Source organism: Neoarius graeffei, chromosome 2 (genome assembly GCF_027579695.1).
Source record: "Neoarius graeffei isolate fNeoGra1 chromosome 2, fNeoGra1.pri, whole genome shotgun sequence".
In the NCBI taxonomy this organism is placed as follows: Eukaryota; Metazoa; Chordata; class Actinopteri; order Siluriformes; family Ariidae; genus Neoarius; species Neoarius graeffei.
The window spans coordinates 64,007,224-64,023,513 of record NC_083570.1 but is presented as its reverse complement, the minus strand read 5'-3'; the positions used below and the strand labels follow the sequence as shown (position 1 = coordinate 64,023,513).

At 39.7% G+C, this 16,290-nt stretch overlaps 1 protein-coding gene across 2 annotated transcripts in view; it reads left to right on the top strand.

The window, feature by feature from the left end:
• Positions 1-16,290, top strand: part of nell2a (neural EGFL like 2a) — a 209,590-nt gene that overhangs the window by 70,304 nt on the left and 122,996 nt on the right. For both annotated transcript variants that reach the window (XM_060914646.1, XM_060914647.1), the window contains exons 11-13: positions 10,351-10,442; positions 12,557-12,659; positions 15,297-15,425. In XM_060914646.1, coding sequence (XP_060770629.1) covers positions 10,351-10,442; positions 12,557-12,659; positions 15,297-15,425 — 324 coding nt within the window. The remainder of the gene's footprint in view (positions 1-10,350; positions 10,443-12,556; positions 12,660-15,296; positions 15,426-16,290) is intronic.

The window sequence follows — 16,290 nt, the reverse complement described above, 5'->3', positions numbered from 1 at the left end:
TTATAACGCCGTTCCCGTTACTTACAATAAAATACTATGCGTTACTTTATTAAAGCTGTTCTCATCTGGCACGCTGCTCGTTCAGCCTTTCTTTCCTCTGCTTTAGTGTGGGGCGGGGAGATGCGAGACAACGGCACAGTAAGCCAATCAGAGTAGATTTGGACAACATACGTAGGTAGGCTCCGCCTACTGCACTACTGCGCGCTCTTTCAATCAGAAGACACAGCGATGGCGAGCGGTCAGCCCAGCACTGCGCTTTCACACTGGAAATACAGCCATTACTTTTCATTACTTGAAATAAAAGGCAAAAATGTCTACGTGCAATGCACATTATGTTGAGGAACAAAGCGTTTGTCCTCGTCAGTGGCCAGTAATTAGTAACATAATTTTAATAACTACAAAAATATATTAAATTTGATAGATGTCTTATCTCACATTGTCCCACAAAAATATTAATATAGTGTAGATAACGTTACTAATTGGTTCTGTTAAGTGTCCATTTCAGTCATTAAACACATTTAACATTCACTTTTATTATGATTACACTAATTGAATTTGATTTTTTTTTGGGGGGGGTAACACAAAATGTAACGGAATAATTACTTTCCCTGGTAATTAGTTACTTTTATGACAAAGTAACTCCGTTACTGACTCAGTTACTTTTTGGGAAAAGTAACTAGGAACTATAACTAATTACTTTTTGAAAGTAGCGTGCCCAACACTGCAGATAATGTTCTCTGGAAATATTCCTGAGCCCATTTTGTGATTTCCAATACAGAAGCATGCCTGTATGTGATGCAGTGCCGTCTAAGGGCCCGAAGATCACGGGCACCCAGTATGGTTTTCCGGCCTTGACCCTTACGCACAGAGATTCTTCCAGATTCTCTGAATCTTTTGATGATATTATGCACTGTAAATGATGATATGTTCAAACTCTTTGCAATTTTACACTGTCGAACTCCTTTCTGATATTGCTCCACTATTTGTCGGCGCAGAATTAGGGGGATTGGTGATCCTCTTCCCATCTTTACTTCTGAGAGCCGCTGCCACTCCAAGATGCTCTTTTTATACCCAGTCATGTTAATGACCTATTGCCAATTGACCTAATGAGTTGCAATTTGGTCCTCCAGCTGTTCCTTTTTTGTACCTTTAACTTTTCCAGCCTCTTACTGCCCCTGTCCCAACTTTTTTGAGATGTGTTGCTGTCATGAAATTTCAAATGAGCCAATATTTGGCATGAAATTTCAAAATGTCTCACTTTCGACATTTGATATGTTGTCTATGTTCTACTGTGAATACAATATCAGTTTTTGAGATTTGTAAATTCTTGCATTCCGTTTTTATTTACAATTTGTACTTTGTCCCAACTTTTTTGGAATCGGGGTTGTAATTAGATCATTAATGAATTGCTTTATGGCAAGACAAGTTGCAGAGCACAATACATACAGTATATAATAAATATAATATGCCTAGTAAATATTTAAATAATATTGGCTGGCTTTTTTGTGGTATATCAGATATATTCCATTCAGCTAGCATGATATTAAACGAGTCGAAGACGAGTTCAGTATTACGCTAGCTGAATGGAATATATCTGATGTACCACGATAAAAGCCAGCCAATATTATTATTATACATACACATTTGATGGAACAATTATAGATTTTACAAAAGTTAAGGGAGGGGTAGGTGTAACTTACCAATATTGAATGCTGATTCTGATCAAATGTAATTTAATGTTGTGTCATTTCAGTGTACATGTACAAAGTCAAAGTTCTAACAATCAAAATGGTACAAGTCCAAAAAGCCTGAACAACCCAACTTGTATACAAGCTATATACAGGTTGACAGTTCAAGTTCAAAGTTACTTTTGGTAGGAGTTAATTATTACATTGCAGTTGTTCAAAACAAAAGGGCTTTGCTGAGTGAAGTCCACGAGTGAAGTCCTCTTGTAAAAGTCTCCGTCACTTTTCCTCACCTCCAAGTAGACCTTTATATTTCTGCTATTACTCTCTTTTCCAGTTTTTCGATGTCCATTGGTGTGTTTTTCTCTTGTAAATATGTGTGAAAAATATCCAGTGAAGTTTTGGTAGCCTTTCGGTTGTTCAGCGCGTCTTTCGCTTTAAATCTTCTGCTTTTATCCTTCCGCTTTTAATGAAGCAAACCTCGCAGCCATGTGTGTGTACGAACTGTCAGTCACTCGCTAGCATGTAAGTTTTACATCTCCGACATGTCGCTTTTCCATATATTTAATGCGGAAGATTAAATGTGTGAAGAATATCCAATGAAATTTTGGGAGCCTTTCGGGTGTTCAGCATGTCTTTCTCTTTCAAAATTCTCTCAAAATCTTACGCTTTTAACAAAGCAAACCTAGCAGCCGTGTTTGTGTACAAATTGTCACAGTCACTCGCTAGCATGGAAGTTTTACATCTCCGACGTGTCTCTCTTCCAGTTTTGGTATGTTTTTCTCTTGTAAATATGTGTGAAGGATATATAATGAAGTTTTGGTAGCCTTTTGGGTGTTCAGCGCATCTTTAGTTTCCGTTTTCAGTTTATTTATTTAGTGCTTAACCGAGCACTGGATCTTCTCTCTTTCCCGGCCGACAAAGAAATGATTGTGCGCATGCACAGCAGAAAAATTTTGTCATTGGATCTTCGCATGAGCGCCGATGTGTGACATCGTGTTGTCTTGACAATGTGCAATATTATAACAATAATGCACACTCATTCTCCATTGGGGAGAGTGGGGTAATACATGGAGGATAAGCAATATGATAACAATATTGCATGCCATCAATAAACCTGCTAGAAGGGACAAGAATACATGTTTTTATTCTATGGACAAAATGGCCCGTATGTATAATAATCAACATTATGGGGTTGACACACAAAAAAAGACTTCCTTTGCACAGGCTTTAGGAGCAAACGAGATGAAAGTTATGTGAAAGGAATTAAAATTATATTTGATTCATATTTCTGAATATCAATCAGGTTTTTATTTATTTGTTTGTTTTTAAACTATACCATTTTCTCCCAGTTTATTGCTGATTCTCACTCACTAACTAACTCTCCCCTCTGATGTGACAGTTATCATAATGCTTCTTCTGAGACATGTGAAGCCAGTCACTACATCCTTTTAAACTGCTGCTCATGCTACATCATGGGACGGTGTAACACACTAGAAGGTGCTATTTGCCCTCTTCCGCATACATGATTTCACAGATACCCTCAATGGCTTACTGTCATTCTGACTGACAGTGGAGAGAGTAAAGCCTTTTCTCCTGCCCAGAGAGCTGCTTCTTCTTTTGGCTGCTCCTGATTAGGGGTCGCTACAGCGGATCTTTCATCTCCATTGCTCCCTGTCTTCCGCAACCTTCTCTACCACACCTGCCACTTTCATGTCCTCTCTCACCACATCCATGTATCTCCTCTTTGGCCTTCCTCGTTTTCATGTGCCTCATCTCTCTTAGCTTAATTCCCAAGCTCTCCACATGTGCTGTCCCTCTGATGTGCTCGTTCCTTATCCTGTCCAACCTTGTCACTCCCATCGCAAACCTTAACATCCTCAACTCCGCCACCTCCAACTTTGCCTCCTGTCTCTTCATTAAGCGTACGGTCTCCAATCCATACATCACAGCTGGTCTCACTACTGTCTTATATATCTTACCTTTCACTTTTGCTGGGACTTTCCTATCACAAATGACTCCCGAAATCCTTCTCCAGCTGCTCCACCCTGTCTGCACTCTCTTTCTCACCTCACTATCGCAGCCCCCATTTTCCTGCACAGTTGACCCCAGGTACTTGAATTCACCAACTTTCTTTATGTCTACTCCTTGCATCTTCACTACACTCTCATCCCCATTCTCATTGATGCACATGTATTCTGTTTTGCTATGGCTCACCTTCATTCCTCTTCGTTCCAATGCATACCTCCATCTCTCCAAACCCAGCTCAACCTCCTTTCTACTTTCACCACATATCACAATATCATCCACAAACATCATGTTCCATGGTGACTCTTGCCTCACCTCGTCTGTCAAGCTATCCATCACTATGGCAAACAAGAAAGGACTCAAAGCAGATCCTTGATGGAGTCCCACCTTCACCTTGAACCATTCAGTTGTTCCAACTGCACACCTCACTGCTGTTTCACTGTTCTCATACATGTCTTGCACCACTCTAATGTACTTCTTATTCACTCCACTCTTTCTCATACATTACCATAACTCATCTCTCGGCTCTCTATTGTATGCCTTCTCCAGGTCTACAAACACACAATGTAGCTTTCTCTGGCCTTCCCTGTACTTCTCCATTAGCATACTGAAAGCAAAAATGGCATCCGACATGCTCTTCCTTGGCATAAACCCGTACTGCTGTTCACAGATTGCTACCTCTCTTCTCAACCTCAGCTCCAATACCCTTTCCCATAACTTCATGGTGTGGCTCATCAATTTTATCCCTCTGTAAGTACTGCAGCTCTGTACATCTCCCTTATTCTTGTATATTGGGATTAGCGCACTCTCCATTCATTTGGCATTTTCTCATTCTCTAGGATCTTATTAAACAATCTCGTTAGGAACTCCACAGCCGTCTCACCCAAACATCTCCAAGCCTCAGTTGGGATACCATCTGGTCCGACTGCTTTCCCAGTCTTCATTCTTTTCATGGCTGCCCTCACCTCATCCTTACTAACCAACTCTGCTTCCTGATTTGCTGTCTCCAATGAATCTGACCTTTTCTCTCTTGGATTCTCCTCATTTAATAAATCCTCAAAGTACTCTTTCCACCTTCTTAATACACTCTGTTTGTTTGTCAGCACATTTTCATTTACATCTTTCATCACTTTTACCTGCTGTACATCCCGCACTTCCCTTTTTCTCTGCCTAGCTAGTCTGTACAGGTCTTTCTCTCCTTCTTTGGTCTCCAGTCTTTCGTACAACTCCTGGTATGCATCTGCTTTCGCCTTCGCTACCACTCTTTTTGCCTTCTGTCTTGTCTCTCTGTATAACTGCCTGCTTTCCTCGTCTCTCTGATCGTCCCAATTCTTCTTTGCTAGCCTCTTTTCTTTTATAATTTCCTGCACTTCTTTGTTCCACCACCATGTCTCCTTGTCTTCCTTCCCGATGCTTCCCTTCCACCTCGTCTTCTGCACACACAAAATGTCCAACTGCCTTCTTTCCATCATACATGCTAACTCTCTTGCTCTGCCAGTCAGTGTTCCCACATTCAGTGTTCCTACCCTCAATTCTAAGCTTCTTCCCTTCCATCTTTCACGCTCTCTCCTAACATGCCTCCCCCCTCTCAGTAGCATACTTTCTACCGGCATCCTGTTGACCAACAGTATTGGAGGCGGCCGTTGTTAACCCGGGCCCCGACCGATCCAGTATGGTATTTCTCTTTTCAATCCACATGTTAGATTTAGCACAGTTTTATGCCGGATGGCCTTCCTGATGCAACCCTCTCCATTTATCCGGGCTTGGGACCAGCACCAAGAGTACGCTTATGCACCCCCAGTGGCCGGATTTTCTCCCATCCAGAGAGCAAGGCCAATTTTTCTTTCTTGGACTCAGTCATTCAGTTTTAATACTTTTTTTGTGATTAAAATGACCTTTCTACAGGGATCCCAGACGTCCGCTATTTAGCGGAATTCCGCTATTTTTCTAGCCAAAGCGGTGGTGTTTTTTTTTTTTAAATCTCTTGTATATCCGTTAAAAATATGTTTGTTTAAGTAAAATGAGCAGCAGAATACGTTCTGATTTGGTTTGCTTGTTTAGCGATGTTTTTGTCAGCTTCGTTTGTTCTCGTTGACATTCGGGAACACTCGGAAGTTAAATTGATGTAAATACCGCAAGACTGTACGCGATAGAACGAGAAAACAATATGGCTGCGCCCATTTGCTAGAAAATGTGTTTTAACTCCGTTCGTGCTTTTGTTTCTAATGCGTTGAACTTAATTCAATATGCAGGGCTGTGAAATTTCCGCGGATTCTGTCGCGAAAAATATCTTCACAAAACGTCTATTTTTGCATTAAATCATTGGAGGGGGTGGGGGTCTAGTCGGTTTTAATTGCCTTGCACGAGACCGGCGGCTTAATACAGCCGGACTCGCGGAGTTTTATGCCAGCTGAGCGTGGAACACGTCTTGACTGCGACTCATGCATGACAGAGCTAAAAATAGCTATTGCGTGACCTGGCACCGCGTACGTGAATTTTGTACTTACAGGGTGCAAGATCAGACATAGATAAGATGCCATCAAAAAGGAAAGCTAAGGAGGTGTTTGAGAGAGATGCAAAGAGGGCTAGAAAAGAACACACAGACAGACTGAAGGAAAAGATGAAAAAGAACAAGTTTGCAAAACTGAAAGAGATGGTGTTAAAGAAAAGAAAATTTAAAAGACTTTCATTAGATGCTGTTTGACAGACTATGAACATTTTGTAAATAGCTTTAATAGAGGAATGCAAATACTATAGAACTAATAACTAATAGCCTTACTGAAAGATGAATTGAAAGAAATAGCTGGGAGTGATGCAAAGAGGAATAGAAGGAGCCAGAAGTAAAAGAAAAGATGTAAATAATATATTAGATAAGAAACATTAGTTTTTTTTTTAAACTTTTGCTCTGTAGACAAGAGACATTGTGACAGATTCTTGGAAAAAGCCAGGACATAATACAAGAATTAAGTGTAATTTGGAAGACAACAGGTATCTCTCACTTAAATATTGAGCATGATTTTTCACAAAGTCATTTTGAAAGGCCCATCAAAGTTTTCTTTTATTAACATTTCTTTAAATTGTTATTTACACTTTTTTTTACTTTTATTTTTGATTAAGAGATAAAATACATAGGCACTTATTAGATATTTCAAGGTATTTTACATGGATCTTTCATTTTAAAAGAGAAAACTGTTGATAGGTATTTTATATGGCAAAATGAAGACCAAGATGAGTCAAATATTTACTTGTTGAGATCAATTTTTTACTTGCAGGAAATGCTCAGAATACACCATATAACACCTAAAATGGCTTGGTGTCTGGGGCCCTGCAGGCCCCAGACCCCCGGCTTATGCTGGGGGGCTGTGCCCCCCAGACCCCCCCTTTTCCTCGGATTTCTTATTTACAATTTCACAGCCCTGAATATGTCGTGGAAAAAAGATATCGTCCATAAAAGAGATAGTGGAACAGTGTCCGGGTTAGAAGAAGTATATTCTTCAAAGCTACATTTTCATCTAATTTTTATAAATAACAATTTTTTTTTGCCACTTATGTCATTGATTACAAAATATGCCACCAAATAGATACACATTATTGTTAAATTCTGTTGCTTTTCTATGTTAGATCTATGTAAAAAATGTGTTCTATAGCATCTTTAAATGTTAAAATCTCAACAGCTTCAGGGGGCTTGCAGCCCCCTTGACCCCTGCTGATAGTTTCTTACATTCCTCTATTTTTTTCAATTACTGCTGGGATCCCTGCTTTCTAGTAAACATTTAAAAATTGAGTTATACTGACCCAAACAAAACCTAGGGGCTAAGGGATACAGTACTTGCTGTGCAGTCACACGGTTTTATGACCAGTGTTAACCTGAAAACATGTACCACACCCTGGACAGTATCTGGATTGACTATTCCCCTCATGCACAATGCTTTAAAACTAAACCTTCTAATCATTTTCTTAGTGAGAATAAAACAAGAGGGATTCAATCCACTGCAGTAGGTTTAATAATTTAGGTTTCATTTGGATTAAACAGTTGAAGCAGCATTTATCTTATGACTCAGCTAGTCGTGAGGGCTTTGTAAGCGCTTGACTGAAATGCACACTGTGTATTGTGTAAGCTCTTTTGCGAGATAATCTTTTCCTCCTATCACTGTGGTATGTTACAGCTGTCTGCATCTCCAACATGAAGACAAACAAGGCAATAATTAGTTGAGCTTTTTGTTCAATATGACAGGACAGCATTAAAGTGCTTTTTTTGTTCTAGATTCCACACACAGACACAAACACCACTATGAAGCACCTCAAAAAATAATGTTTGCTGTGTTTTGAATGCCATTGCTGTCACAGTTTCCAGTTATTACCGTCTTGCGAGGCTCTTTGTTCCAGACAAAAGTTTGGATACACCTTCTAACTCAATGTTTTTTCTTTATTTTTATTAATTAAAAAAAGAAGATGAAGAAGCCTTTACTCAGTCACATGTACACTTAAGCACAGTGAAATTCCTCCTCTGCATTTAGCCCATCTGAAGCATGCACACACAAGTGAGTAATGAGCACGCACACATACCCAGAGCAGTGGGCAGCTATGCTACAACACCCGGGAGCAGTTGGGGGTTAGATGCCTTGCTCAAGGACACTTCAGCCATGAGACAGAGGGAGGGGAAAGTGATGTTCATTCACTCAACTCCCCTCATATTTTCCATGCCAGTCCCAGGAATCGAACTGGCAACCCTTAGGACCCAAGGCTGCATCTCTAACCTTCAGGCCAAGGTTGTCCCCACTTTCATGCTGTCCTGTCATATTGAACAAAAAAGTAATGATGGATGTCGTTGCTCTTTACTTAGTTGAGCGGTTCTTGACATAATATGGATTACTACAGTTGTGGAATAAGGCTATTTACTCTATTATTGTTATTAGTATTATTATTTACTATTTACTGTTTGATCTCAAACGCATTAAGAAGGCAAGAAATTGCACTCATTAACTTTTGACGAGGCACCTGTTAATTGAAAAGCATTTCAGGTGACTCCCTCATGAAGCTGGTTAAGATAACGCCAATAGTGTGCAAAGCGTCATCAAGATAAACGCTGGCTACTTTAAAGAATCAAAAATATGAAACATTTTGTTTAACACTTTTTGTTTACCACATAATTCCATCTATGTTTCATATGCGATGTTTCATAGTTTTGAGGTCTTCAGTATTGATCTACAATGTAGAAAATAGTCAAAATACAGAAAAACTTATGAATGAGTAGGGGTGTACAAACTTTTGACTGGAACTGTAGTTTTGTGATCTTAATCTTTCGTGGTTAGTTTTTATCCCCTGCTGGCCAAAAGGCCCGAAAGGGGATTATGTTGTGGCAATGTCCATCTGTCCATCCGTCCTAGGAAAGGTGCTCACCTTCTGAAATCAACTCCTCTCACAATTTTTGGAGGAATTTCATGAAACTTGGCAGGATTCTTTGTTATATGTCGGTAATATGCATATTGTCATTTTGTTAAATTCGGTCTCATTTTACCAGAGTTACAGCCCTTGATTAACAAAATTATAATTTGACATTTTCGTGAGAGTATGTTTTCCTTCTGAAATCAACTTCCTTCACAATTTTTGGAGGAATTTCATGTAATTTGGCAAAAAGTTTTTATCCCACGCTAGCCGAAAGGGCCGAAAGGGGATTATGTCATTGCAATGTCCATCCGTCCATCCTGGGAAGGGTACTCACATTCTGAAATCAACTCCTCTCACAATTTTTGGAGCAATTTCACGAAACTTGGCAGGATTCTTTGTCATATGTCGGTAATACGCATATTGTAATTTCGTTCAATTCAGTCACATTTTCCCAGAGTTATGACAGAGTTGCCAGCGGGGGTTATTGTGCTCTCCAGAGCACTCTTGTTTGTTAGTAAAATCAACTTTAGCAGCAACTTTCACCAAGTTAGCACACGAGTAAAAGTTTTCTGATGTTTGGCCATATGTCTCATTAGTACAGAATGGAAAGCAAGAACAAATGTTTCTTGGGACAGTGAATGAACCAATGGCGTCACAGTCCTATGCTGTTTGGTCTTGAATTTTATGTGCATTCATTGCAATGCGTCTTAGTAAAGAAACCGGAAAGCAAAATTCTTTTTTTTCTTCCCTATGTGCTGAGTATACAGCGCCTTCTTGGCTTTCTCGTGTGTTTATTGACAACTCAAAGCAGAGCCATGCATTTGTTAAGTGCCAGCCCATTTAGAAGTCCCCTGCTATTTTCTACCTGCTCATGTGAGGATGACAGTGCGAGGCAGTCTGTAATGCAGGCACCGACAGGGCTCTGCTTTGGTGGAAAAAAAAAGTAGCTTGGTTTTACTGCTATCAGGTTGATGGACAGATAGTGATAAAACTCAGCTGGATGGTGTCTGAGGAATTCTTGTTCTTTTAGAAAGAAAAATCTATAACATGGTAACCACAGCTAATGGAGTGTGACTCCTCGATGGGTTCTGTAAGTCCAGTAGCGCTTTGACACATAAAACTGCATAAAATCTGGAATTTTTGAAGACTTTTATATGTACAATCTGAATTACTGATTATGTATGTTACTGGTTAGAGCAAATGTACACTTTTCCTTTGTGTGTGTGTGTGTGTGTGTGTGTGTGCGCAGCTATGTGCATATTTTTTGGACAAGAATTGGCGGAGGGGGAAAGTAAAGCTGTGCATCATGCCAGTGGATTGTGCCAACTCTCTGAATGCAAGGTGAGACTTCAGAGCCTGTATTCTATAATCTTACTGTGAAATTCTTTTGGAAAATATCAAAAATACATTGCGTAATGCATGTTATCCACCTTATTTTTAGTGTACTGATGGATGATTTGTTTAAGATATTTTGTATAAGACACTTCTGGGTCTTTTGTTTCATTCAGCTAGGAATACATTACAAAAGCATTATCATTTTATTTAATTTTGAAGTTAATTTACGACGAAATATGAAGTCATATATTGTTTTTTATAAAGTCTGTTTTGCTTTGCATTTGTATTGCTTTTGTACAGTAATTGATACTATTTGTGCAATTAGGGATATTCATAGTAATAACCAATAGCACTGACCTGTTTTTACTTTGGTGTTAGCAGTTTTATTGCTGCTATTCTGGTAAATTCCTTCAAATTTTAATGAGTTTTAATTATATTTTATACACTATGCTTTACATTTGTATTATTTAAAAAAAAATCACAAGATTATATAAGTTTTATCCTTTAATTTACTTACCCACAATAATAATTTCTTACCTTTTAAGCTAGACTGTGCATCTTCACTACATTGGGTATGATATTATACCATTGGGTAATGTACACATAATAGTGTTGTAGATCCTACGGTATGTACATAGTGTGCTACACTATGTGGTCAAAAGTATGTGGACATACTCTGATCCTCTCACCCATATGTGAGCCTTCCCCAAACTGTTGCCACAAAATTGGAAGCACAGAATTAAGATTTCCCTTCATTGGAACTAAGAGGACCAACCCTGTTCCAGCTTGACAATGCCCTGTGCACAATGCGAGCTCCATGAAAACATGGTTTGCCAAGATTGGAGTGGAAGAACTCAGCCCCACTGAAGACCTTTGGGATGAACTGGAACACCGACTGTGCACCAGGCCTATTTGCCTGACCTCATGAATGCTCTTGTGGAAAGCCTTCCCAGAAGAGTGGTGACTATTACAACAGCAATGGTAGACTAAATCTGGAATGGGCTGTTCAAAAAGCACATATGAGTGTGATTTGTTAGGTGCCTACATACTTTTATCCATATGGTGTATTTGACCAGTAGAACTCTATTTGGAACTCTGCCACAATATGTACATGTAATATCAGTTTTAGGACAGAGTTAGATTTTATATTTATTATTTAATTTGGGGTGCACAGTGGAACAGTGGTTAGCACTGTTGTCTCACAGCAAGAAGGTTCTGGGTTTGAACCTCGTGGTTGACAGGGGCCTTCCTGTGTGGAGTTTGCATGTTCTACCTGCCTGGTTTTTTTTTTTTCTCTGGGTGCTCTGGTTTCTTCCCACAGTACAAATACATGGGGATTTGGTTAACTGGCTACTCTAAATTGCCCATATGTGTGAACATTAGTGTGAATGGTTGTTTGTCTATGTGTCAGCCCTGCGATAACCTGGCGACTTGTCCAGGGTGTACCCTGCCTCTCGCCCATAGTCAGCTGGGATAGGCTCCAGCTTGCCCGCGACCCTGTACAGGATAAGTGGCTACAGATAATGGATGGATGGATGGGTTGTTCATCTCTGTGTTAGCCCTGCAATAGATTAGTGACACAGGGTGTACCCCGTGTCTCGCCCAGTGTCAGCTGAGATTGGCTCCAGCTTCTCCCATGACCCTGAAAGATATAGCTAATGTATATTTAAATATCATCATATTTAATGGTAATGAATGGATGGACATTTTAAACATTAGACAATTATACACAATTTTCTACACTCATTTAATCAGTCATTATTCAGCAAGGCTAATAGGTTTTACATTGAGTACATATAAATATCATGAAAATTTGTTGTCCACCTTAAATGTTGATGACATGATTATTGTAGCAATGATCAGTCAAATGGAAACTGTGACCTTCATATTATAAGTTCATTTTTCATCCAAAAAGAGTCTCACAATAATCTATAACTTGCTTCTGCATTCGAAAATACGGTGGGTATTGTAGGTTCATTGTGTAGTTGTTTATTATTATTATTATTATTATTATTATTATTATTATTATTATTATTATTATTATTATCCTCAGTACAGATCTACCTTTGGTACTTTTCTCTTAAAGGCACAACTTAATCAGGTGTTTTGTATTTAACCAGGATCGTACAATGCACAAAGTCCCAAACAGCGAGTGTCCCGAACTCATTTGTCCAGAAACACAGCAGGTCACTCTGACTGACAGATGCTGCAAAGTGTGCAGAGGTGAGGCGGATCAGCATCACTGAATTTTCATTTCGTTTCTTAAAGACAGGGAGTGAGATTTTATTTGGGTAGATGACAATAACAAGTTGAATCCTGCAATAATAAATGAGCAGAAAAGAAGAGAGACAAGTGAGATTAAAATAATCTATGACAGTCTATTCCAATTAAAATGTCACTCGTGTACGATAATACATCGTAATGCGCTTAATGCAATGTAAGCACTCACCATTGAAACACTGCAAGGAAATTCAAAATGTACTTCATTGTGAGTTACAAGGTATTAGAGCGACCCTTGTTTGAGACCAAAACTGAGAAATGGAATAAAAAAATTCAATTACTTTACTCTGAGCAGAACCAACAGTAAAACCTTTCCATTGTTGTGAATCTACTCCAACCTAAATTGGTTAGAAGAAACACATGCATGCACGCATGCACACACACACACACACACACACACAGGCTATGAAATTTCCCTGTTTGTGTAGTAATTTACCTTAGGTTGTTATTTTCAACATAAGAGCACAAAAGAGTGAACTAATTTCTCAAATAATATTGCATAGACATGCCAGCAGGCTAAATGCTCATCCCTAGTCTGGATTCAAGCCAAGTCGAAGTCCCTCTTAGGCCAGAATCTAGTCTTCCCAGGCAGTCTCCTGTCCCAGTACTAACCAACTCTAAGGCATTATGGGTGCAGCACTGATCTTTGTTTCGATAGCCCTTGGCTTCTCACCTGTATACCTAGGGTTACAGTGGGGGGCTAGTCCTCTGGTAACCGCAAGAGTTTGACTTCTCCACTCACATCTGTATTGCAGTGTGCCTTGTCAAACAGTCATAGGTACCATTTTTATGATGGTCTTTGGTATGACCCGACTGCGAGTAGAACTCACAATCTCCCGGTCGAGAGGCGGACATGCTAACCACTAGGCCAACTCGCAGTCCCTAGTCTGGATTAGCTAGCTAGTTTTTCTCTCATTCTAACAATTACAACACTGCAGGTTTGGTTATTTTTATTAATTTACCTTGTTTCATCATTTATTAACAGCTTTGTAATTTTACCCTGTGCTGCATGATGCATGTAAAATACAACCCCAAATCAGAAAAAGTTCGGACGGTTTATTGAAATTGAAATTAAAACTGACAACATTGATTCGTAAATCTTTGACCTGCATTGCACTCAAAACAATACAACAGCCATGCTTTTGTAATGTGTGCAGACTGTGGTTTTGCATTGTCTTGTTGAAATATCCCTGGAAAAGATGTCGCCTTGAAGGCAGCATATGTTGCTCCAAAATCTGTGTACTTTCCTGCATTAATGCTGCCATCACAAAAGTGTAAGTTACCTTTGCCAAGGGCACTGACACAACCCCATACCATGACAGTCCCTGGCTTTTGGACTTGTTTCTGGTAACAGTCTGGATGGTCCTTTTTGTCTTTGATCCAGAGCACACTGCATTCATTTCTTACAAACAAACACCTGGAATACTTATTTGTCTGACTCCAATATGTTTCCATTGTGTGATGGTCCAGCCTATATGCCTCCAAGCCCAGAGAAGCCGACAGCGCTTCTGGACACAGTTATTATAAGGCTTCTTTTTTGCTCAGTAAATATTTAACTGTTATTTGAGGATGTAACTCTGTATTGTAGAGCCTGACAAAGGTTTGCCAAAGTAATCTTGAGCCCATGTGGTTATATCAGCTATAGATGAATGACGGTTCTTGATGAGGTGACATCTGAGGGATCGGAGATCTCAGATGTTCAGCTTAGGCTTGTGCCCTTGCCCTTTACGCACTGAAATTCCTTCGGATTCCTTGAATCGTTTAATTATATTATGCAATGTAGAGGGTGAACTATCCAAATCCCTTCCTATCTCTCTTTGACTAACACTGTTTTTAAACATTTCAGTAATTTTCTTGAGATCCTCAGCCCATCTTTGCTCTTCATAGACTAGGCCGTTTCTGGATACTAATTTTGTACCAGATCATGATTACTATCACTTGTTAACGTCACCTATTTCAAATCACATCATTATTTAATTGTTTTACCTCATTACTAGCCCTACATTGCCCTGTCTCAACTTTTTTTTTGACTATGTTGCAGGCCTGAAATGCAGGAATGGATGTATATTAACAAATTAAATGAAGTTGACCAGACAAAACATGAAATATCTTGGGTTCATACTGTCTGCAATGAAATACAAGTCAAAGTAAATTTGGAAATCACTGTTTTTTTTAAATTTGTATTTTCCATACTGTCCCAGCTTTTTCAGATTTGGGGTTGGAGCACATTAAATAAAATCCCACAATACATAATGTTAATCCAAGAGTTTAGAGCTAAGATGTAAATAAAAAGCTAATGGGCTACACAGACAAAAAAAAATTTTATGGGTAACATTACCAGAAATTTCAAATGAATGTTTCTGTAGGATAAAGCGGCTAGAGATAATGAGATGAGATGAGATGTTTCTGTTCCAGAACTCTTAAGGATGATTTGTTTTTAGTTGTATTTTTTGTTCTGAGCCAAATATTCATTTCTAGTTTTGGTTTTCATTCCTCAAATTGGTTTAGAGCTCTGGATTAGACATTATACACTTTATTGTTGTCAGTAGTTATGACAGTAAATTCCTTTGTGTCTAAAAGGCCATGATTTCTGTGCGGAGAACAATGCCTGCATGGAGCACTCAGACTGTCTGAATCTAGATGCAGGAGCAAGCTGCAGCTGCAAAGAGGGTTTCCGCCCGCTCCGCCCAGACAACGCGTACTGCGAAGGTGAGTTGTTGGGCAGGTGCTCCAGGTATTTTACATTTATTCAGGTAATGATAAACCCGGCACGGTGGTGTAGTGGTTAGCGCTGTCGCCTCATAGCAAGAAGGTCCTGGGTTCGAGCCCCGGGGCCGGCGAGGGCCTTTCTGTGTGGAGTTTGCATGTTCTCCCCGTGTCCATGTGGGTTTCCTCCAGGTGCTCCGGTTTCCCCCACAGTCCAAAGACATGCAGGTTAGGTTAACTGGTGACTCTAAATTGACCGTAGGTGTGAATGTGAGTGTGAATGGTTGTCTGTGTCTATGTGTCAGCCCTGTGATGACCTGGCGACTTGTCCAGGGTGTACCCCGCCTTTCGCCCGTAGTCAGCTGGGATAGGCTCCAGCTTGCCTGCGACCCTGTAGAAGGATAAAGCGGCTAGAGAGAGATGATGAATGATAAACCCAGGGGTGCAGATCCGATGTCAGGATTGGGGGGGACACAAAAGTGATTTTTTTTTTTTTGCCCGTATGCAACTCATACCATGCAACCATAAATAACAACTTCGTAGAGGCTCGCCACATCATTCAAAAAGTACTGCACAGGGAATCATTTGTCTGAAAATACATTTGTTTGTACAATTTTTAATAATTTAGGGGATTTTTATGGGGGGGGGCAATTCATGTTTTTCAGAAAGTGGGGGGGTCATGTCCCCCCGTCCCCCTCGGGATCTGCACCCATGGATAAACCGATTAACCATAAAATTTAAAACACTGAAAGGTAAAGTGAATTACACGGATAATGTTGTTACAATGGCACCTGCCAAGGGGTGGGATATATTAGGCAGCAAGAGAAGAGTCAGTTCTCAAAGGTGATGTGTTGGAAGCAGGAAAAAT